The following is a 23,338-nucleotide window of genomic DNA, read 5'->3' on the forward strand; positions in this document are numbered from 1 at the left end:
TATACATCATGCCTTACGTCACATACACGAGCACGCTTTATGTGCGAACCCGCGCTGGAGAAATTGCACATTAAATGGCTATCATCGATCAGGGAAGATTCTTTTCATCCTTTCTTGCTGCCATGATGAGCACTACCGCTTTGTGTGGTTGGCGGGAAACCCTCCATGACGCATCACCCGTGGCCACACGCTGGCATGATGTTTGATGGAAGCTTCAATAGAACGTACGGGACGGGCGGAACACGCGAATGAATATGATTGACAAGACGGCGGCGCGTTTGGCGTGTGAAAAGTGCAGCAAAAGAGTTCGCTGGGAATAGGCGCATCCGCACCGTGTTAGGAATTTGTGCTGGCACTGTTTAGATTGTAGCTTGGGCGATAGTTGCAACAATGTTGAGGTCCTGAGGGAATGGCTCCCTTTGGTTCCAAGCACGGCGGGTAGCAAGAATAAAATAGCATCTTCAATCGACTGAATAGATTATTCGAACAGCGTTTTCTGAGCGTTAACACAATGTTCTTTGTTCCTTAACATATACAGGCCTCCTCGCTGATTGAAACAAATACCGTTGAACCCAAATTAAGACATTCTGCACGGTCATCAGCCATGTTCCACATAAACATTAAGCCTCGGATCTAGTGATCGCGATACTTTATCTGTGCTCCCAAATCAAACGCTTTACGGTTTGCTCTAAATTGGCAGTTCGGTATGCGAACTTCCTCCCGGACCGACCGAGCAGCAAACGGAATTGGAATGATTTACATACCAAGAGCACGATCACGACGCAGTGTTGGGTCTCCTACTCTCTCTCTCTCCCCCGTGGGTACATCAATTAGCAACCTGCGGTGGTTCCATCGTAACATTAATCAGATTAGCATCCATGTCTCATGGGTAAGCGAGCGAGCTACCCAGCCACGGGTGTTGATCCTCAGCCCCACACAGTTCTCTTTGCTACAAATGAGCGAGTCGCATTCCAATCGTCTTCCATAAAGCTCGAGTTGTTGCCAGAAAAAAAGGCAGATACAAAGAAAGAGAGATGGAGATGGATAAAAACACACATGACGATTTGGATCGCATCTTCGCGGCCGTCGGGAAACGAAAACCCACCAAAGAAGAGGCACGTGGCCAATCCTAACATCGAACCCTTTTTTGGTGTTGCTGTTGTTGTTGTTGTTGCCTAGTGGATAGAAGCTATTCCGTCCGTTTTGTGGCGAGGGAAAGGAAAAGCTCGTTAGAAGTGTGTTAATCCAATGAAGCTCTCCAGAAAAAGGGTTTACTTCGAGCCGGTGTGCAACGGCTGGATGGAAAGGGAATTCAATTTTGTTATGATCAATAATTTCAGATAAAATTATTAGCTGTAAACAAAACCGAAGCGAAAGGGAAGGGTGAAGAGAAAACATCCCCAACAGATGCAAATGCATTTGAAGGGCTTTGGAGCCCGGCATCACCTTTAGGGTGGGTTCGTTCGTTCGTTCGTGGTCGTCAGAATCTGCGGTTGGGTTTGGCCTTCAGCGGCTGGTGTTCGACCCACGCGCCCACATTGCTTTCCGAGTAGGGCTTCCCTCTCTCTCTCTCTCTCTCTCTCTCTCTCTCTTCTCCACAGTCTCTTATTGATGTTATCGCAGAGACCTACAGACCTAGTAACACAGTGCCGGCGTGATGCTTGCTTGGATTTTGGTGCAATTCCTACGATCTCCCGATGGTAGGATCATCCACTAGGGGTAACTCTGTCACAAAGAGAGTGGATGATTCCGAAGGGCACGCTTTCATCTGCACCCCCCCCCCCCATACTCACAAACACAGCATCATCATTAGCGGCGGTGTTTATGGTAATGATGTTGTTGATGTTGAATTGTTGTCGGATGGCTTTAGAGTGGGAGAGATCTGACTCCTCAGGGGGAACACACACGCTCCTCACATTGATTACGAGTTGATTATGATGCAGATGATACGCGCGTGTGTGCACTGGGAGGAGGGAAAGAATGAGTCCCTTTCGCTTGCCTCCGTTTCCCTTTCGGCTAACCTAAAGCCCTCATTATGTTCTTCTGAAGCCTTCCAGTGTCGTGCCACAGTTTGGTTGCGGTCGAAAGTTTGCATCTTGCAAGTAAGTGCACCTGCGCCCACAAAGTCGAAAGGGCAGACAAGGATAGCGAACGGGCACACACAATCAACCGCCCGGCAATAACCTTCATTTGCTGACCCTCGGCCACTTGTCGGTAGCTTGTCAATTTTCACGATCCCTAGTGAAGTTTTGCAGGGCGTAAAATTGGCCAAGGTGTTGGGATGGTGTGCGCTAAAAATGCGGACCCCGCAGGCGATAAAATTATACGCAATGGCATCGTTGGTTAGTAGGTTCTGAAGATGAGGAAACAAAGACAAGCATAGGTACAAAAAGAACGAAAAAAATCGTACCCAAATGGTGATAAAGCTCAACAGATATTAATCTTTCCACAATTGCACGATACGCGAAGCAAAAGAGCCCTTCTCAATTATACAGCCACAATTACAAGGGATAAAAACGATGATTGATTGGTGCTGTCCTGAGCCCTCCCTGTCTCCATCTGACAGGATGGAAAACAAATCGGACCAACGATGGGTCACGAGACAAAAAAAAAAAGCATCATTGAACACTTCCAATATGTCCCGCACCGTCCGCCTTCGATAATCGATTCGAGCAAAGTCAAGATGATGCCACGATCGTACGCTCCCCTGAGGGAGTGAATCCAAGCTTAACGTCATGTGGCTTGCCCCTTCCCCCCCACTCACCGACACACACACGACACGATGTGTCCGCGATAATCGATAAGCCGATTCAGGAATGCACTTCAGCAGGAAAAAAGGGTTAAAAGCGCATTAAAGCATCATGCGCGGGATGAAAGCGCACAGAATGCCGGGGATGGGAAGTGAAAATGGTAAGCAAAGTGTCCACACACACACACACACACGCCGTCTGTTCCACTACAGTCAAGATGATAATGAATCATACCACCTTAGCAACGATTGCCATTGAAAGCTAGACCAAAGGGAAGCACAAAAACCCCGCCACTTCTCTTCCCCACTTTCTTCCGATTGCCCTCTGACAGGGTCGTCGTCGTCGTCGGTGGTGGTAGACGAGGCTATCATAATCACCAGCCTTTTCTTTTCTTCCACGGACCACGGACGGACGGAGAGCGATGGAAAGAGCGGTAAGAAGCGAAGGGCCAAAAGATGACACGGAAATGTAGGTTAGTCGTGTCGAGTGTGTAATAGTTTTCTCTCCCATTCTCCCCGACCTACGACGGGCGACGATGGGACGCGATGCAAAGCCGCGGTCGTGCGCGATGCTGCCGATGCACCTCGCACCACACATCTCGTCTGAGGGAGAGCCTTGCGCGAGTGCATACGTGTGACCTCCCTCACTCAACATATTCACCAGCTGTGTGGGATGTTACTTCTTCTATTTTCACAGCACCTTTTGTTGTTTGTGTATCAACTTGTGTACGGATTTTATCTTTGTAGTTTCTTATCTTTACTGAATTTGTGATTTCTTTATGCATTTTACTTTACTCTTCTTGAAACGTTTACATCTACAAAAAGAAATAAAATATGCACTAAATTATACCATACAGTGCAATATCTTACGATCATGATGTCACACACGCGGCCCAACCGTACGCAAAATGCACGTATTATGACATGTATCTTTCCACGCCTTTAACCTTGCCCCCCCCCCTCCCCCGCTGCCTCATCCCGTGCATTAAAAGCACATTTTTATGCTAATTCCAGGTTCCCCTCCGCACAACGGAGCGAACTATCATTGCCATATCTTGGCGAAGGACTGTGACTCCCTTTTCTTGCAGCCTTCATTATCATGGCCCAGTGTGGAGTAGTATCGGTGACCAGATCGGTAATGCGTGTCACAGGGACGTAGTTTTCTGGGAACAGGTTGAAAATCACGGGTTTGTTGGGGATGCTTTTTTGATGTTATTAATGCACTCATCTTTGGCTACGTGCCTCTTGATTACGAGCTGATGAGCCCTTTTCGGCCGTGTTTTGACACAAACCCGATGCTCGCGTGCCAACCTCATTAAGTAAAAGCTTGACGCATTTTGATCGTTCCATTTTGTTTTTGTTTCGACGCGTTCGCTTTCGTTTTCAGACACTGTTTTGAGGGAAACACACGGCACGACGGCAACATCAATTACCGTCATCAGCGCGTTAAGCAGAAGGTTGCCTGCGATTAGAGTGCGGCCCAGCGCCATGCAGACTTCAGACTACTCCACAAACCACACAGCAGGACATCGTCTTCGTTTGACACACAGATGTCGCTTTCAGCTACCATCAGCTGGCCACTTTCTGCCCTGATGAAATCGTACGATTACGATGCAAAAACGAGCGCCAGTACCGAGTAGCTGCTGCGACCAAAGCCCCAGCATGACCGGGGAAAATTAAAAATCATAACTCGTCCACCTCCGTGTGGCTAATTTTCTTACGCCGCAGCCGGGTAATGTGAGGGCTACGAGCGCACAACACATAACATTGGAGAAATTATGACACCTAGTCCGTGTGTGTGTGTCTGTTTCTACCATCAACTGGTTTCACTTGAAATGGAATCAAAACGTTGAATTTATGCGATACCCCGCGTACACATCGGCCACATCGTTTGGTGGAATTTTGCTAATGAAAGAAGAAAAAGTCCAATAAACGGGATCGCGGGACTTCTGGGGAGCCTCCGTCAGGCGATAAGCGACGAACGGCACGGGATGGTTCGTAAATTGTATGTTGCTAATGATTTTCTTGGGCTGCTTCTAGCGGACGGGCGCTGCTTGACTGCGAATGGTTTAATTAAGCGCTGTATAGGACACACGATCGAGCAAGCAAGCAAGGCAGCTGCTTATGTTGATTAGATAACGTTTTAATTCTTGTCTCCGCCAATGAAGCCATTCTGCAACAGTAAACTCTGCTTCAAAATAGAAATATCGTGCAAAACCGCATTGGTTTCGTTTCAGTTCAAAAAGACAAACGTAATTTTCACGCGGCAATCTTCATTTTACTCAATTACCGTTCACAAATTACACAATAATCGTTGTGTACAAAAAAAAACATAAGACAACAAACCCGAATCGTACAAAAATAATAATGTGACTGAATGGATCAAAGGCGGCCGCAAAACTGTTCCATACCCGCGTCGGGCCTCCGCGTGCTACTGTGCGATTCAGCGAAACGGAATATCCCTGAGAAAATTTCCTCAATCATTATACCATCTTCCGAGATGCTTTCTTCGCGCTCCTCCCGTATTCTCCCACTTGCAAGCAACGTCTTCCTTCCCATCCACGTTAATTGATAATTTCCAATGGAATCACATCCCGTGGGCACCGGTTTGCAGAGCTACCCCTCTCTTGAGCTTACTTATGCAATAATAATCATCTTTCTTTCTCATCACCAACATCCGTCAACCTTGAAGCGCGCAAAGCAAGCACGAACAAAGATAGAACAGAGGTACGTCATCTTGGGTTACGGAGAAAAAAAATCAACAACTACTCAAGCATCGGTGAGTTATTGGACGCCGGTAGTTGGGTAGCAGCTTTTCGTGTACAATCTGGCGGGATGAGGGAGGTTTTCCCACAGTTTCCCGATTGCGATTGCCAGTCTCGACACGATGCGGGATACGAAAAGGGAACCGGCCCAGAACAAGCTTACATCATCTTTGCGCGGTTGCGTGGTGGTGCCATCGATCGCGATCACGATGCTACCCGGCACCCCAGTGACCTAGACAGGCAGTTATTGGGAGTGGGAGAAAAGAAAAGCACAATACAAAACATGGACTTTTCTCATACCGAGCGCAGGCGCTGAGAGAAATTGATAAATTGATGAAATAAAAACCGACCAAGAAGACACGGTTAGACATTATGGAATTGCTCCACAATTTAAGCGCAAAATAAGTTCGAGACGTCGGAAAGGAACACACTGACTTGTCTGCTACAGCTTAACAATGTCAAACTAACATAAACCGGTAGCATTCAGTGCCGGAATCAAACTGATACAAAGCCTTACTGTTCAGGTCATCTTCTTGTCTTTCCGACGCATCTCACGTCCAGTGACCGGCACGCGTGATACGACAACAGGAAGGGAGATCTTTCCAACCAGCCCACGTGTTCAATACACAGTTGCGAGGAACAGACACACAAGACGCTGTTCATCGTGATTTCCTGTGGCAATGCGCGTAAATTCCATCGATCTTCCGGATGCCTTTCGATGAAAGGTACACCCAGCATCCGTCCGGACAACGTTGCGGGTATGTGACGCTCGTACGCAGCGGAGGGAAAGTGAGTCAAGGCAAGGAGCTTGCGATAATTTATCTTCCCGATGCTCCCGATGTTCTTCGGAAGGGGGAAATAGAAAAAAGAGAGGTTTTTATGGAGCCCGCGCCATCGACAAAGTTCAGCAGTGCCTCACGCGAGTGAAACACCGGCGCCCGGAAGAAACGCTGAGGATGATGTTTAGCACCGGAAGCAGATCGTTCGCCGTGCGTCGCCGACCCGGAATGAGAGGCTTCTGCGCTTCCCGCAAGCGACTTCAATCTGCTCTCCTCCAGCATGATTTATAATTGATTGGTTCGGTGGTTCATTTCCTTGGACGATTGATATATTATTGAGCTGTTGGCTTTCAGCCAGCCACTAACAAAACGGCCTCCCTCTCTAACGGGCGCTCCCGGTTCGGTGTCATCGAGTTCATCAACTTTTGCTGTCCCCTAGCCCCTAGAGGTGGGAGATTGTTTTCAGCAGCGATCGTATCGCCCTTCGCACGTCAAACAAATGCAATAAGACATGGCGTACACAAGAGCATTGTGGTTCAATGTGTCGTTACATTTGCATAACGCCGATCACAGAAAACCCATCCTATTCCCTGCCCCTCGGGCCAGTGTTTCAAACATTCCCTCCGAAAAACAAGGTGTGTATTCCTGCTCTTATGCAATGGCTTTGCGCGCTCAATCAAAGTGCAGCCCCGACAGTGGAGGGGATCTAATTTACCCCCGTCGAAAAGACCTCTGAAACCTGAACCTTCGACACCCGCGTGTTGACAGGTAGCCCCGACGCACATCAACACGTCCTGATCTGGGTCACCCTGAGCTCCATTAGGTCGGCCCAATGTATGTCTCTCTCTCTCTGTTTCTCCCCCATCTCGCTATTGAACGATCGACTTCGATCGACATTCGATGTCAAAGTCATCCACAGCACTATTGGGTGCATCCAGCGAGTGTCGGTGCCTAGATTGATAGAACAATTACTGGTCGGACGGTTATGGCGATGCGCGCACGAACAGGTTGGAACCGCGAACGGTAGGCTCGCATGGAATGCGTTTAGTTGACTTGACTGCTGTTGATGTAGTTCTTTTAGATTGAGCATGAACAAATACCTCACCGGACGAAACAAACACAGAACATAGCTACTCACAAAACCACTACCCCCTACCAACGACGACGGGGACAGAACAAAACGGGACAAAACGATGAAAAAGTGTGAAACAAGAGCGATACTTACTGAAGCTGGTGTACTGAAATGGATGAAGTGGAATAGTGACGGAAAATGTTAACACACCGCACCCTATGTACATGGGAAGATGAAGAAAAATGAACGTGAATGATGAAAGGTGATTAGCGATTTCTGCTCGGAGATGGTGCCAAAAAATCATGGAAAAAATCATTTCCACCGCGTTAAGAAGTACAAATACTTTTGAATTTTCAATCCTTCGTTTCTATTTCTCCTCGTTTTCCATAGATTAAAAAAGCAGCACATTAATCATGCTAATCTTGTCCAGAGCGCAGATGAAAATCGCTCCACATAACTAACGACCCCTTTCATTTTCACCTTCGGTCTCGGGGAGCTTTCCATCAAGTGGAAAAGGGCAGATGGATGGAAGATGGATGGGAAATAAACTTCCAAAATCAGTGCAAATGTGCGTCGGGAAAAAGAGGCTGAATGGGATGAATCACAAAAAAGGTAAATAAAGCACATAAATACGTACAACCAACCATCAACCGCACAACTGTAACGACGCGTGTATAAAAATATGCTAATCACATAACGCTGAACCCAACCGTGTGCGTGATCGGGAATGGAGAAAATCCGACTGACAACCCGGCAAAGTGTTGTGGTGAAGAGATTATACGCACGAGGCGGGAAGCTGCTTAATGAAGTCATTACACCGCGCACTCGACACTTTATCCATCGTGCAAACACAACCGCAAACAGAATACGGCGTACACATTCCCACACTAATGCACACACACAAGCACTAACGATACTTTCGCAGCGTTCGACTCGTTCTGCAAATTTCTTTTCAATAGCCCTTCAGCATTATAATCACCTGCCATCATCGTTACGATCGTGATTAGCTAATATGCAACAATGTTGCTAACAACAACATCATCATCATCTACATCAACGTAAGCGATCACACCAGCGAAACCGTCTAGTTTGATTCTGACACGTCTTAACTAAGGCATCAGTGGGTGTGTGCGCATGTGTGCCTCTGTCTAAGATGTTTAGGCATTTTTGATGCTTTCATTTTGCGTGTGCAATTTTTGCGCTGCTGCCGCGCCACACTTTTTCCCACGCATTTCGGTGCAGTCGGTTTCCCCTGGGCGGGAAGAAAGCTGGCATGGAGTCTTCTATTTACCATATTCGTCTCTAATTTGAAGGGCTTCAAGAGGGGCAAGAGAAGAAGCAAACGCGCTGCACATGTGCGTTGACGTACAAGCTTATGCGTAAGCTTTAAACCCTCCATTCAAACGCGAGCGATGAAGGGTAGAAAGTGCAAGTTGAAGACTGCACTGATGCAGCTGCAGGCATGCATTGACAAGATGCTTGTGTGGGAAATATGCAAACGAATAAGTATGTGTGTGGAATGATTTTCATTAATGATTCTTTATGCGCGGTACAGAGTAAGTGAAAGTCTTCTTTTTTGTGTGTGCACATCATTAGCATCTGTACAATTGAGCCTTCTTATACGGCCGGGTGACAAAACTCGAATGAAAGAGGCATTTGAGCGAGCAATAAAATCCTCGGAAGAAGCTTTAATGAGACTTTTTTAATGTAAATTTCATTTGACATTCTTGGCGATGGTCGACAGTAATATAAGCACAGTGAAAGTTTGCTAGTTATTAACTCGTCTTTTGCGTTACTGTTTTACTATAAAAATAGCATCTACCCAACCAAGATCGCTCAAAAAGACCCTCTGATGAATGAAAGCAACTGCTAACCCTATCAGACACTGATTACGCCAGAGGAAACTACACATGCGCCTTGCAAAATCTATGCCAATCGTTCATCGCTTCAAAAGACTTGAACGACGCACCGGAACCAAGCGACGAACGGTATATTAGAAACCCCCGCTCAAGCGGTACACAGCCCAGGGGATGTGCGGGATTAGCGAGATTGCTAACAAAAAATAAAATAAAAAAGAGATAAAAGATAAGAAAAACCACACTCGATGCCTCCAGTGAGGTAATGAAACCGGAGGAATTGTAAAAGCACAGAAGCCGCTCCCCACCGCCAATCCGTGGGGCCGGATAAAAACAGGAAACGTGTTTCAATGCTGCTAAGTGACGGCCGACCAATTACCCTAAGGCAGTGGTGGTGGTGGTGGCGGTGGCGGTAAAATTTCCAACCCGACCCCACAACTGCCGGAGATGAATGGCGAGCGAGTTGCAAAGGGTGAAGGAGCGGAGTGTGGGGCAAGGGGCATGCAAAAACAAATCGTAAGAAAACTGGTTCCCTGCCAGTGCCGTTCAACAACCTGCCCGAACGAACGGTACTGGCGTAACTTTGGCCTATCCATTTTTACCCGAGCATGAACTACACACCCGCTCCTTGGGGGCAAACCCCTTTTCCATCCCCTCCCTCCACACACACACACACGCACAGCCCTGCCCTGCCAGGGTCAGATAAAGTGAGACAATTAATCATCGGGAAATTGTTGACGGTTTGCTATTAATTTAATAAATCCCTGCCGTCCGCACTGGCCAGACTACCGGGGCTTGTCTGCTCTCTTCTCACGCAGCAGCACTCACGTGCGGCTAACACACCACAACCACCCCCGTGTATCCGCGTTCGTTTCTGTCGTCGTCATGGCGTGCCTTGATTGACACATTTGATGCAGCGTGCGTGCGTGCAAGCGTGCGTTCGGGCGCGCGATGCACCAGTGAAGCCGTTTTGTCGCACCGATTTGGAAATGGCGCCTGACACCATGAAAAGCGAGACGACACTTTGGCAGCAGCAACCGGGCGGGAAGTTTATTAAACCTGTTTAACATCGCCACGGCCTCTTCTTCTGCACGGCTGACGAGGCGGGAGGAGGTGACACGTTGGATGATGGAATTAAATTATTAAACTTCAATTAAGCTTCTCTGTCGCTTCCCCACATCGATCAGACCTTGCCGGCCTTCCAGCAGTGGCGGAGGACACATTATTTGTAATTAATATTGTAATAGCAGTCGATGTGTTGGTTTGAAGTTGTTTTTTTATGCAAGCAAATTTGTTATTTATGACGTCGATGTAGGTCACAGCATCAACGGAAAATAAGATGCGTGAGGGCTAGCCTTACACCCATGCTCTATCCTAGAACACTTGCTCGCATTAATGAGATGAAATTGAAACAAACTCAAGCAAACAACTGTTATTTTATGATGATTAAGATGGGGAACTTAAGTTACGTAAACAACAAAACAATTCAAACATGTTCTACATACGTCTTGATTTCAGCTTCTGGTTCACCGGCTTCAGCACGCGCCCCTTTCGTATCGAGTCTAGCAGCTGCTCCCGAGGACACGATACTCGCTTCAGCGGCTGGGGAGCAAGCTTTCTTTCCGATGCCTAAAAAAGTGGAGAGTAATTTGAACACCATTTTGTGACTCCCTAATGACATCGCAACATCGTTGTATGCTGGCCACTTTTGCATCCCACTTACCTTACGCAGCGGCGGCCTCGATCGGATGAACTCCAATATGACTGCATGTGCGTCCTTCTTGACCCGCGGCGGAATGTCGCCGTTCACCATAACCTTGCGGAGATTGTACTTTCTGTTGTAGAAGAAGACGAGGGGGAGAAAAAACGGGAGCAAGAGCGAGAACAATCAAACGTCTGTACACCGTGGAACCTACACACATCGATGTTCGAAGGTCAATTTCAAATCAAAGGAAAAGGTAAATTGTCACAACTTGTGGGTCGAGTCACCCCACGAAGCAGGCCGAGCGATATGATTATCTCTAAAAATCGTGTTGCAAGTCGTGATGGTAGCCACAGGAATGTGTCCCCAACAATTTCGTGAAGGGTGTTTCGTGAAGGGGAATGTTGGTCCCTGTTGGAAAAGGAGGAGGCCGCTGACCAGCGCAGACGCCCGTGACCCCGACCTGGTAGTGACAACCTTTCTCTCTCTTTCAGACTCTGTCTCTCTGGCCAGTACCTACCTGGAGCGGATATCCTCCATCAGGATTTCGTAGGGCGTCAGCTCGTACTCGATGGGCGCTCGTGAGAAGTTGATCTTTTTCAACCGTACGCCACGCCGCAGCTCATCGACGACCTGCATCCAAAAGCGGGCCTAAAGGAGTGTTGGTGAACATTGGATTAGTAAATGATAAATTAAACCACCTTTTTATCTATCCCCTTTGTGTTTGCACACGTCCCCGAACGAAATAGGACAATCAACAAAAAATATATTTATAAAAAGCAACATAACATATGACAAACTCGTGTGTGTGTGTGAGACATGCGACTGAATCTACCTCCCCCATTACAACACCGAATGACAACATCGGGGCACACAGCGTGTGCTCTGCCGTTGACAAAGTGGCGCCTAACCGCAACCGGCCGCCGCACGCTCATGTTTCGTTCGGTAGCATACTTTTCTAGCGCGGAATGCGTAGCGAAACGCTCCATCACGATCGTACCGCAGCAGCAGCAGCAACCGATCAACCACAAAACAACAAAAAGAGCCTTCACGAACGATGCTCGAGGGAGACACAGAGAGACAGTGTGTATCAGAATTTATGGAATTTGTGATAGTTATGAAACTCGGCTGTCGATGACAAATCGAAGGGATTTCGAACGGAAGGCGATTCCTACCCTGCCCGAACGTTGGCATAGCAGAGAAGGCAGACGTTAACACGAAGAATGGCTATGCGATCGTTGATTAGTTCGTTATTAATCGATCCTAGTATCGATGGTTATCTTTTTTGTAGGACTTTTCGAAACATGCCTTAACACAAAAGTTCATTGAAATGAAACCAATTAACAAAAAAAGTTTCAATTATTTTTAAAGAACACAACTTCCTGCTCTTTATGTAGCAGCTACTCCGCACGTTCTGTCCACGTATTTCGCAGCCATAAATCTGCATGAATCATCAAACACTTAAATGACTCTCCAAACGTTTCCTTTCACGTGTTGCAAAACGCACGCCACGCTCTACTGTTAAGCGGTGAAGCGACGTACTGCAGCGATCGAAACAGCAAAACCCAGGCGTCATTTTCGTCGTTCGGTAAAGTGAATGTAATCTAGAACCTACCAAGCTGCCGGCCAGAAAACAAGTTACCCAAACCCTACTACATAGGGAGGGAGAGAACACATTCTTCATTCACAGGACGGGACGGTTCGCTCGGTCCGTAGAAGCTTAAAGCTTCTCCCGGGCCTTTTTTCGCTTTTTAGTTTAAGCCGCTTACGAAATTGCTAAAGGCGTCACACTTCTAAGCGACCGATAGCGCCCGGACACAGCAGATGGTTGAATTCAAATGGCGCGATTCAGTAAATTTCAGACGGTTTTACGTGGATAGACGCTCAGTAGCCGGAAGTCCGAGAGCTTCGGCCAGTGTCTAGCAGCCTTGAGATGATTATTTATTGCTTCAAACAACAAAAAAAAAGGTCCATGTCCATTTGGAAAGCGCGGCATTAAGGAAAGGTCGATAAAATGTCATAATCGAGTTTTGCCGGGAGGGAACTGTCTTTTAGCATAAGAATAGAACACCGGGACGTGATAATTATTGCAAAAAAATCAAAAGCTCTCCAATTGACTCAGCCACCTAACGACAAACCATTCGATCAGCCGCACCACCGCCAGGGCACTGCTAGCTTCCGTCCCATTTCCGAACAAGGTACCGCTTAATCCGGTGGTAATTCATTTATTTATTACCCATCATCCGGTGGCGTTCGAGATCAAAGCAGCTTCCGCAGCCCGCATGGCTCGATGGCACAAAGAACCGTTTTTTCGAGAGGTCGCAAGCTCTCCACTGCCATCATAATCCATCATTTCCCAGTCTGCTCGGGATTGTGCGCAAAACAAATGGTGCACATACCATACACGCACACACACACACCAGAGCTGTGAGTGATCGACCTGCTTTTTCCGGTTGGAAGCAGGGGGTAAAATGGGGTGGAAATAGTTCACCTCTTTCCATCAGCGGATGAAGAGGATTTTCATCATGATCATCATCACCCGGTCCCTCGCCATCGTTTCCAGCAAAAGGTTGTCATTTTTTGTGCTGCTGCTGCTGCTGTAAAGACGAGCAACTCGGGAAAAGCCTCACCAGGTGCAGCAATAAATCAACAGCCACTCTCGAGGAGAGGATTGAAAAACCCGGTTTAAATGCGCCTCGGGGTTCTGCTCAATCGTTAATTTCTGACGTTGCTGTTGCCTGTTGTAATGGGGGGAAGGAAATTGCAGTATCGAAGATGATAAATGACAAAACATGAGTGGGGGGAGGGAAAATCCAGCGAAGAAATAACACAGATAAATCACGAATGTGATCAACAACTCAAAAATAGCTCAAATCAAGACGGTTGAGAGTAAGCAAAGAAAAATGCTCAAACTACAGCGCTGCTCACATATTTACCGAAACAATGTAAAAGAACAATTTGGTTTTAAATTAAAACGCTCATACTTGCAGTGCCTGCCAGATTCTTTGATCGTCCGACTGCATTCGATCCGGTGATGCATCGGTGAAGAAACGTCGACATGGGTAGGATTATTCGATTCACCCGAGTAAGGGGAGTAAGAAATGATGATGAACAAACCACACAAAAAAAGAAATAAAGTATCATCCCCAAAAAGAAACCAAAAACACCCGCCATTGTGTTGACACATAGTTTGCAGTTCACAGTTTCCGTCCATTTTGTCGATCAGTAGTCGATCAGTGTGCAGCAGCCGAAGGCCCGACGACCAGACGTAACGCAACGAGTGATTCGCAGCATTCCCGGGAAGAGGAAAGAAGCGTTGTTACTGTGTTGATTTCCGTAAATGTGTTAAAAACGCAGACAAAAAAAACGAAAACAAACTCAAAACTCAAGCGCGGCTTGATTTTTAACGATCGTCACCGCGTCGCGGGCAGACAAGCAGCGAACACGTATCGACAGCATCGAAACCAGCGGCCAGTTGCGGTGCGGACCGCGCTGCCCAACACAACCGGAGGAAAAGGAAAGAAAAATGTATTATTCGAAGATTAATTAAAGTACATTCTTTCGCATCGTGTTGTGTACCCCATTTCGTCCGGCACCTTATCGTTCGGCCAATTCGGTGCATTAACGGAAGAGCTGCACAGATCTCCAGTCTGCGCGTACTTTGTTTGTTTTTTTCTTCTTCTGTTCGCTACCTTTCGCGTGCGTCGTTATCGTATCGCGCGCGGTGGAAAAACGAGATATCGGCCGGTGGTGTTGCATCGCGACTGTTGCACTGCGCTGGGAATGTGCAGACGGGAAATCGGGAAACATTTCTTTTCGATTCCGCCCGTCCGGTACAAACCTACACACACACACACGTCAACTGAAATGCAAGTAGTGAATGCCGTTACCGCTCGCTTGGCAGCATGTTTGTAGCAGCTCCGTTTTCGGTGGAGTTTGTTTCTGTTTTTTTTTTGCTGTATTTTTGTGCATTTTATATCTGCTGTACCGAACACGTTTCCCGTAGAAAGCACCAACTTCGGTTTTGTGCGTTGTTTTCTTGCAATGAGTGTATTTTCCTCCCGTCCCCCTCCCCAGATTCCTGCCTTCCAATGCAGCCAGGGGAAAAGAAACAAAGTCCTTTAATTACCGGATGCAACGGTGCAGCGTGGTGCACACGCTCAATGCAAAATGGAACCTGACTTTCACCTTCACCCGCGTCCAAAACAATGAAGACGAACAGGTGTGTGAGTGTGTGTGCATGCGTGTGCGCGGTGGAAGCTGTGACTAGGGGATGACAGACAGCAGACTTCTTGCGTTCGCTGATTGCCTTTATGCAACACGCCTTACGCGCTCCGGTCGTATCCTGAAACCGCCGCGACGGACAGAAGAATAGAGCCATCACCCCGCATTTTGCACAACGAAACGGAACGGATCCGGAGCAGTCTGGCCGGCACACCGGGGCCGCAGACACAGCTCCACTGTGGACGTGTAGGATATGAACGAAGGAAGAAAAAAACATCCTTTGGAATGTAATTGCAACGAATGGGCAAGATTGGCAACCAGAATCCTTTTTCCTTTTCCACTGTCGTCTGCTCCCATTTACGGGAGAGAAGTAAAAAAACACATTGGCTTGGAACCAAAGCATTGCTCCAACGCCAACGTTCAACAAACTCGGACGGAACGAAAGGAAATGGAAAGTATAAAATGAATTGAGTGTACTGTATTTTTTTTTTGCTCACCAATCAGCATGACACATTCATTTTCGTTCAAAAGAGCTTAATTTATGCCAGCTTCAGGGCTGGTCAGCTGTCAACGTTACTGTTTTCGTTTTTTTGCACTTGCATTGCAACTATTCGGAAGCTCAAACGCACGGTGAGGTTCGTCTGTTGTCCGTGCGTTGAAATCGTTTGATTTAAAGCGTTCATTTGTGGCACACCTGCAAAAAACCTGCGCACCAGCAAAAGCAAGCACAATTGTTTGTCATAATTTTAAATGAGCAGCAAAAGCGTATTGGACAGATTGCATTCCAAAATCAATCCTTGTTATTCTAGGCGGCTTTTCAAACTACATTCAAATACCTTACCCAAAGCATGCGCAAAGCAGCATTAGAGACAGACCGCCCATATTGAACTACACAGTTCAGACCTCATTTGCTTTCGAAAGCCATCCTCGAACATAAAACACTGATGCTCCAGTAGCACCCTCGCCAAGTGGATTTCAACGAGCGACAAGCGACCGCACACGAATCCCGGGGTACAACTGGGTACAACAACACAACCAAAATCACCACAATCATTGTAGTGACGCTTTCCACGGTAATTGAGCATAATTCTGGTCAAACTGGGGTGCGTTTCAGACAAACGGCTGCGGCTTGCCAGTACCACTTTCACGGCACACGGCCAAACGGTCGGCGCACGCCCTGCCGGTTTTGTGAACTAGGAAGACAGGAAATGGTTAGGAAAATTGGTCCCTTAATTGCTACTCCACTTCACCCCGACAAGTGAAGGCTTACTGGAGCATCTGCAAATAAGCGCAACACACACATACAAATGGCAGTAGCTTCTGTGTGGCTGCCGTGTGTCGTACTGTGCTCTTTTTATCGCGCGTTGATCAAATGGGGGTATATTCTGTGAGGCGAAGCGATGCTCCTGACCTTATGATGAATTTATGGTTAGTGGGATGCTTTCTTCACATCGAATCATCGCGCGCATAGACCTTCAAAAGGTTGACCTCAAATGCAATGCAAGCATCACTCACGCGGGAGATGAGGTGGTAAACTAAATTAGCCTCATTATACTATCCCTCGCAGCGAGAGCAAAGCTATTTGCATTTGGTACGTTTCACCATTTGACTGTCTTTGCTACTCTTTGCTCATACACACAAACTCTGGAATGACAATTAAAATATGTCAAACTCTTTTCACAGCCACGTTTTAAGCATGCGTGACATAAAAATTATGACTGAACCAACCATTCCTATGCGGCTATCGCTTCTTTTCTATTATCTGCTGAATTATTCAACTGTTTGTTGATGAATTTTGGAACCTTTCTCTCTTTGCTGCACCAGTCCAATCTCATCAGTACCCCTCCCCATCGTCACACATTTGTTCGAACGTTGTAAAAGCGCAAGGGACGCGATATAATTTTACGATTTCTGGACACCCCGAGCAAGATGAATTGATGTTCACGCCACGACGCTTGTGACGGTTTTATGTGTGCCCTGTGCTCCGGTTGGCATAATTTTGATATGCTCCAATGATCACGCCACACAGTGCCGTAGTCCGTCACCGGGAGGAACGCAGACAGGAGAGGAAAGGTATATTTGCATGATGTGGATATTTTTACACACTGACGATCGGTGAACATCAGTTCCGTTCGCCCAGATTACCCTTTTTTCTTGTTTCGATTTGCGCTATCTTTGTGTCGTGTTTCTTTTTTATTTACCTTCCAGCCATGGAAATGATCGCACGTCGGTCGGTATTGCCATTTTTTTTCGATAAAGTTATGTGTTTCGACATTCCCCATCACTGTAAAATCACCACCAACAGTGACTAAAACGCAATCGAAATTTAGTAATATATTTTTATGAAGTCCAATGTTTATGAGTTTTTCACATCCACATGCTACACAGGCTTGGGTCCGAATTCATGCCGTACCAAAAGTACAACAAAAGGAACCACAACACACACACACTCAGCCTCAGTGTGTAAGGGTGGAATTTTAAATAAGGACTCACGTAATGAGCGAGTCTCATTTCACCCCGGCCAAATATCGTTTCATATTTGGCCCCTTTCGCATTGTCATACATTTTCAACGCGATTCTTTCACTAGCCACCGTAAGCCGTAGAGAAAGATCTGCCACTGCACGGACCCAACCCGCTCCCCCATCTGGTAAAGCACAACCAATTTTGTTCGCACGAAATGCACGGTGTTTCGGCATTGTGAATATTCACAAAAGCATCCGACAGGCCGGCGCGTCCGGCGTTTGAGGGCGCACCATTTTCCCGGGCGGCCTTTCGCGAAGTGTGCGTTACTGCACGCACACACACAGTTTACCACCACATCGAGATTTTGCACCGGTGCGGAAACAAGGGTGCCAACAGAGGGTCTAGGGTTGTGTTGCTATGTTATTTTATTTTCATGCTTCGCTGCCAGCTGATTGGTGGTGTTTGTTTGGCAAACGTTACTTAACCATTTCTCCGAATATTATGTCATGTCGGTTGCGTTTTTTTAGTAAAAATGACCAGAAAATATTAGAGTAAAACTTAATAAGCTGCCTGTTGAAAGGAAGCCGTTCCCTTTCATGTGCACCGACGCTCCGACTTAATCATACATTGGACAGCAATTAAGCTTCGTGTTTACACTTAGTCAAATGAGCATGCTTGTGTTTATGAAACAATTAAACTAAATGCACATTCATTTTCTCTGACCAGTGCACTCACCTTCCAGTTCATTCTGTTCATCATTACCATTGCAGGTCTTATGCAGGTTTGAGATGATTTTATCCTGCGACTTAAATGACGATTGCTAGATCGCTTACGATCAGAGAGAGAGTGAGAGAGAGAGAGAGATCGGCACAGCCCATTTGCATGCACAATCACAGAAAAGAAGCAACGAACCTAATTATTCCACTATCACTGCACACAGCAATCGTAATCGTAATGAAAGCAAGGCAACCAACGATCCCTTAATCATCGCCCTTCGCGTTTCAATCAACCGTTTGAGGCTGGCAGGGCGCTGAACAGAACACGCAGCAATTAAATTAATTGAATTAAATTAAAATCATTCCAAACAAACCATTGGGCACAACAACGCCCAGCTGGATGGAATAGAGCGAAGCATCCAAGTAACAACACAGTTCAAACGTAATCAAACGATTTCGCTGGCTGTGTTTCGTACTTGAACATTTCCCAAGCGTTCGAACCCATAAGTGTGCGGGTACCCCGAGTAGAAAAGATCTTTGCTAGAAAAGACATCAATCGTCGGCGTAAACAACATGCAGAAGGGTTGTAAAGTTTCTGCCAAAAGTAAGGTAATTGCTCATTTTTCATTTCCATTTCCATACGCTCCACAGCCCTCTCCCGGCTGCAAAATGTCTTCCTTTGAACGTCTCATTACACACACACCGACAGCTCGGGCGCTCACTTTCTCGGGCTCAATTTGATTGATAATTCAATAAAAGCTGTACCTTTTTCCGTGCGGTAAGTACAGCTCGTTAGGAAATTTGTGAGGAAATAGGATGATTGAGCTGCCTTGTTTGGTTGTATGGAAATTGCACAAAACATGCAGAGCAATGTTGCAATTTATCCAAATTATCCACCTAAAGATTTTAATGTGTAACAGTTTGCGAACTTGGCAAACTATAATTTATCAGTAAAGATACTGTGCGAAATTTGAGTACGGTTGGTTCAACACTTTCACGAAAATTATACCATAATATTGGCGCTTGTTTTTAATAATTAAAATCATTCGAAGGGTAGTTCCTAAATTATAGGAATGCATCACTGTTCGCTGAAGAAATTTAGAAGGAAAGCCAACTGTAACTCACCCAATCGTTGAAGTGGATCTTCTCCAGCTCCTTGCCGGTCGTTTCCGCCTGGGCTTTTAACCGCAGGACCTCCGCCTCGCCCTGACATACCCGTTGCAGGAACGTGCGCAGCTCCAGCGTTTCCGTTACGAGCGCCCGACACACGGCCCGATAGTGATCTTCCGGCTTCGAGGGTGATACACGCGATGAGCAGTACTGCAAGCAGAGAGTCAGTCATAACACACAAAAAGAAGAAGGAAAGAAAAACAAAAGCGTGAGAAATGATGATGAAAGTGACGTGGTCGTAAAGATTCAAAATAGAACCAAACTCGTTAAACGAGTAAGAGATGAAATGAAACTATAATGATAAAAAAACGGAGCCGTTTATTACGGAAGAAGGTATTGATTTCAAGCCTCATTAAGACAGTACAGTAAACTACCAAAACTGCCCTCCACCGTCGACGCTTTGCACTTTTAAAATGCATCAGAGTTAATAGCGACAGGAAACACCTTTTAATGAACTCTACACTTCCGCCACTTGCTCGTAAAGAAAGCTCATCTGTATGTCAAGAGCTCGTCATCCTGTGGACAATATTTGCAACCACCTATGCCCCCCTCCGCACAGTGCACTGGCAAGGGCGAACGTGGATAAAACGTACCAAAAAAAAAGCTGCTGACAATTAACAGCGACAGCAATTTCATGGCATGCGTACGCTTTATGCACTAAAATGCACCGGCACGCAGGTCATTACAACTACCGGACTCTCTTATCTTGTGTCACACATCCATCGTTTCGTTTCCTCCAGTTTTATTATGCTTTAAATCGAAAGTGTAAACTAAAGCAACAACAAAAAAAACAAAACAGGCCCTCAAAATGCATTGCCCTTGTATGCACGTTTTCATGCACGTTGGATGGAAAACTGTCCCTTTTCTCTTTACTGCTTCGGTATCAGAGCGATACCTATTTTACTTCCTTTCACCTCGCTGCATGAAAAGGTAATAAGAAACCCACCCTCCCACTGAGGTAGCTCATTTTAACGCATGTCACACACAGGGTGGTCACCACACATCATGCGCTGCCGCACTTAGAAACATGATCTTTTCCTCTTTCCTGCTGGTTTCCCCCCCCCCTCCCACTGTTTTTTTTAAAGCCACACTAAAAGTGACAAAATCCTGCTCCAATCTCAAAACACATGCTCCTCGTCTAATCCAACGATAAATGTACACAAAAATACACACATAAACATTGTCGTCCCAGTGCCCCAGAGAAGGGTTGGGAGAGATTATGGCGCTTTCATTCTCATTGGTGACCCTTTCGAAAAAGACGTTATTGTAGGGGAAAATTAGCCTTAACGACTCCATTTTACGACGCCTTTGCGTTCACAGTGCATCGTGTCGCGCCTAACCTTGGTGTGGCCTTCCTAATGGCCAACAATCAAACCGAACAAAGTAAGTCAACTGCAACCATCATCAGCGGCGGCAGCTTTTTAGCACTCCACACTTTCTTCGGCTTTTCTCTAGGGGTGAAGATATTTGAGGATTAAATAGCACCCACGGGATGATTGGGAGGCTCGCGATAAGACGCTCCTCAAGTGGATGTCCCCATCAGCAGCATCATGTTGGTGGTGTGGTTGTGGTTTTTGAAGGCATTCCTTTCACACCTTCATCCCTACTGCGATTTAAAGTAGGTTATGGCTTATTCTTTCCCTAACCACGAGTTCGGCGCGAGAGGATGCACTTATCGCATATCGGTGGTAAAATATTTAATACCTCTGTAATTGCTACCCAAAACGGATCACATGTAACGCATGCTACGATTTAGTTCGTGCCTTTCCAGCTGCAGCTGAGTCGTGAAACTGGGGAATAAAATTTGTTTTGATAAGAAGCATTGCTTGGGGATCACATTACACTCCACTAACTCCGCCGGTCATTCGGTTTCGGAAAGTGAAAACGATTCCCGAGGGTGCAAAAGCACCCACAAGATTTCCATCGCACTGTTTTCGGCCGTATTTCATTACCAAGGGCAACGGGACACACACAACCAAATCCAAAGGCAAGACCAAAACCTCCCTGTCGTGGAGGAAATGGCGGTAGGGGATGATAATGAAAACGGCGTGGAAAATAAGCTGCATTAACGAGCGCATTAAAATGCATCTGAAACGGAACCTAATTTTGGCTGCAAACGAGCTATTAAAAATTATACCCCCGTGGCCCGGTGGAGGGTGATGTTTGTGGCTTTCTTACTTCTTTTTGTAGTTGTTTTGTTATTTTTACAGCAAAGTCTGAGAACGCCTCGATCGTTGCACATTATTTTTAGCCATCGATGCATGTTGTGGCTGCAGTAGTATTGACACAACCCCTGATTACGTTTCCAGCCTGCATATCAAGTTTCTGCGCAATAAAACGACAATTACGAACGACACACACAGCCGTAAGTAGTTTTCCCGAAATAAAGCAATAAACATTACCTGCTCATAAAACGAGAGGCTTCTCGGGATGCCCTAACAAAATGTAGCAATATTTAAAACAACATTGCACACACTACTCCTCTCCCTTTCGGTGATGGTATCGAATATTTTACGCAACAATCATAAAATCGAATCGCCACACAACCTTGGGCGCGAGTATTAAATTTCCATAACCCAGACCTGTGAAATGTACGCAGGGAACTGTATTGAAAAATGGGAGGCGGGGAAACCCTGGGTAGACGATGCAATTTATTTATCGCTTCACTGCTGCCGCAGCAGCGCTGGTCTAAAACAAAGCCCCCGAAAAATCAACAACCGGGAGAGCGAAACCCTTTCCGCAGCGCAACGCTCGCCACAACCTGCATCCGCGAGCATAAGGCGATATAAAATATTATGCTATATTTCGATATGGTCAATCAGCAGGGGCATGTTGTTCCCGGTCAGCATGTGCCCCTCGATGACCCAATTTTTCTACCGGCCCAATGTGAATGGGACGCGATGATTGTGTGGAGTGTTGGATGTTTGCCGTTTAGGGAGGAGGTCTGCGGCAACCCCACATTCTACGATTGCACACATTATCGCCACTTCTTACCCGAACGTAACGCAGAGAGGCTCAAGGCCGTTTCTCCCACGGGGCCATCAAAATTTATTGCACTCTCTCGACCCGGTCCCGGCCCCACGATTGAGCTGCGTAAATGGGTTTTCGTTTTAAATATTGTAAAAGAATAATCATAACATTCCCGATGATCGTGCATGCGCATGTAGGCGGGACGAAGCGCATCGGGCCATATCGCTCGCGCCGTAGGGTTGGATTATTTAAATTGACCGTTAAAAGCGGTATCGGTGACATCGGGTCATCAGCGGCACCAGTTACCGACACGCCGTCTTCGTCACCAGGAAGCCGATAAGGGAGCGGGCCAGCTGAATTCGGGGTGCGGTGGCGTAATGCAAGTGGATGCTGTTGCGCTCTAAGATGAACATGCAACGGACACGTGCTGAGTAAGAAGAGTTTTCGTCGTTTTTATTCTCAACATAGTTGTAAGAGCTCTTTTAAGCATATTTCTGTTTCATCTTCTCAATTCTAAAGACACGGTACATTGAAAAAGTGATTCCCTATTTACCAAACTTCTTTCAAACACTCATTTGAACGGAGGTCGGAGAGAAGCTGTCCTCCCACCGCGTAAGGGAGATCTCTGTTTTGTTTTTTTTTTTTTTTGCTTCGTCCACTGTAGGGCATTAGGTTATGAAACTGGCCTCAACGCGGTCGAACCAAAAACCCGATGCTCCATCGGCAGCAGCAGCAACACAGCGAACGACCTCGCTAGGTCGAATTCCACAAGCGTAGGACAAACGCTAGGGACAGCCGCGGTTCCACCTAACCATGCCGTTTCTCTTACCCACCCAAGAAGGGAACGCCCCACAGCGTGCAAAGCCATCCC

General features: G+C 46.6%; 1 protein-coding gene across 8 annotated transcripts in view; it reads right to left on the reverse strand.

The window, feature by feature from the left end:
* The window catches only part of LOC120899825 (protein spire), a 119,230-nt gene that overhangs the window by 24,583 nt on the left and 71,309 nt on the right, over positions 1 to 23,338 (reverse strand). For 6 of the 8 annotated variants that reach the window (XM_040306077.1, XM_040306081.1, XM_040306079.1 and 3 more), the window contains exons 6-10: positions 19,453 to 19,647; positions 13,908 to 13,940; positions 11,444 to 11,574; positions 10,945 to 11,056; positions 10,727 to 10,850 (exon numbers count right to left, since the gene is read on the reverse strand). In XM_040306077.1, the coding sequence (XP_040162011.1) occupies positions 10,727 to 10,850; positions 10,945 to 11,056; positions 11,444 to 11,574; positions 13,908 to 13,940; positions 19,453 to 19,647 (595 nt within the window). Of the gene's footprint in view, positions 1 to 7,518; positions 7,582 to 10,726; positions 10,851 to 10,944; positions 11,057 to 11,443; positions 11,575 to 13,907; positions 13,941 to 19,452; positions 19,648 to 23,338 lie in introns of all 8 variants that reach the window. The other 2 variants (XM_040306080.1, XM_040306078.1) reach the window with 2 other exon arrangements.

This window comes from Anopheles arabiensis, chromosome 3 (assembly GCF_016920715.1).
Source record: "Anopheles arabiensis isolate DONGOLA chromosome 3, AaraD3, whole genome shotgun sequence".
NCBI classification, from domain to species: domain Eukaryota; kingdom Metazoa; phylum Arthropoda; class Insecta; order Diptera; family Culicidae; genus Anopheles; species Anopheles arabiensis.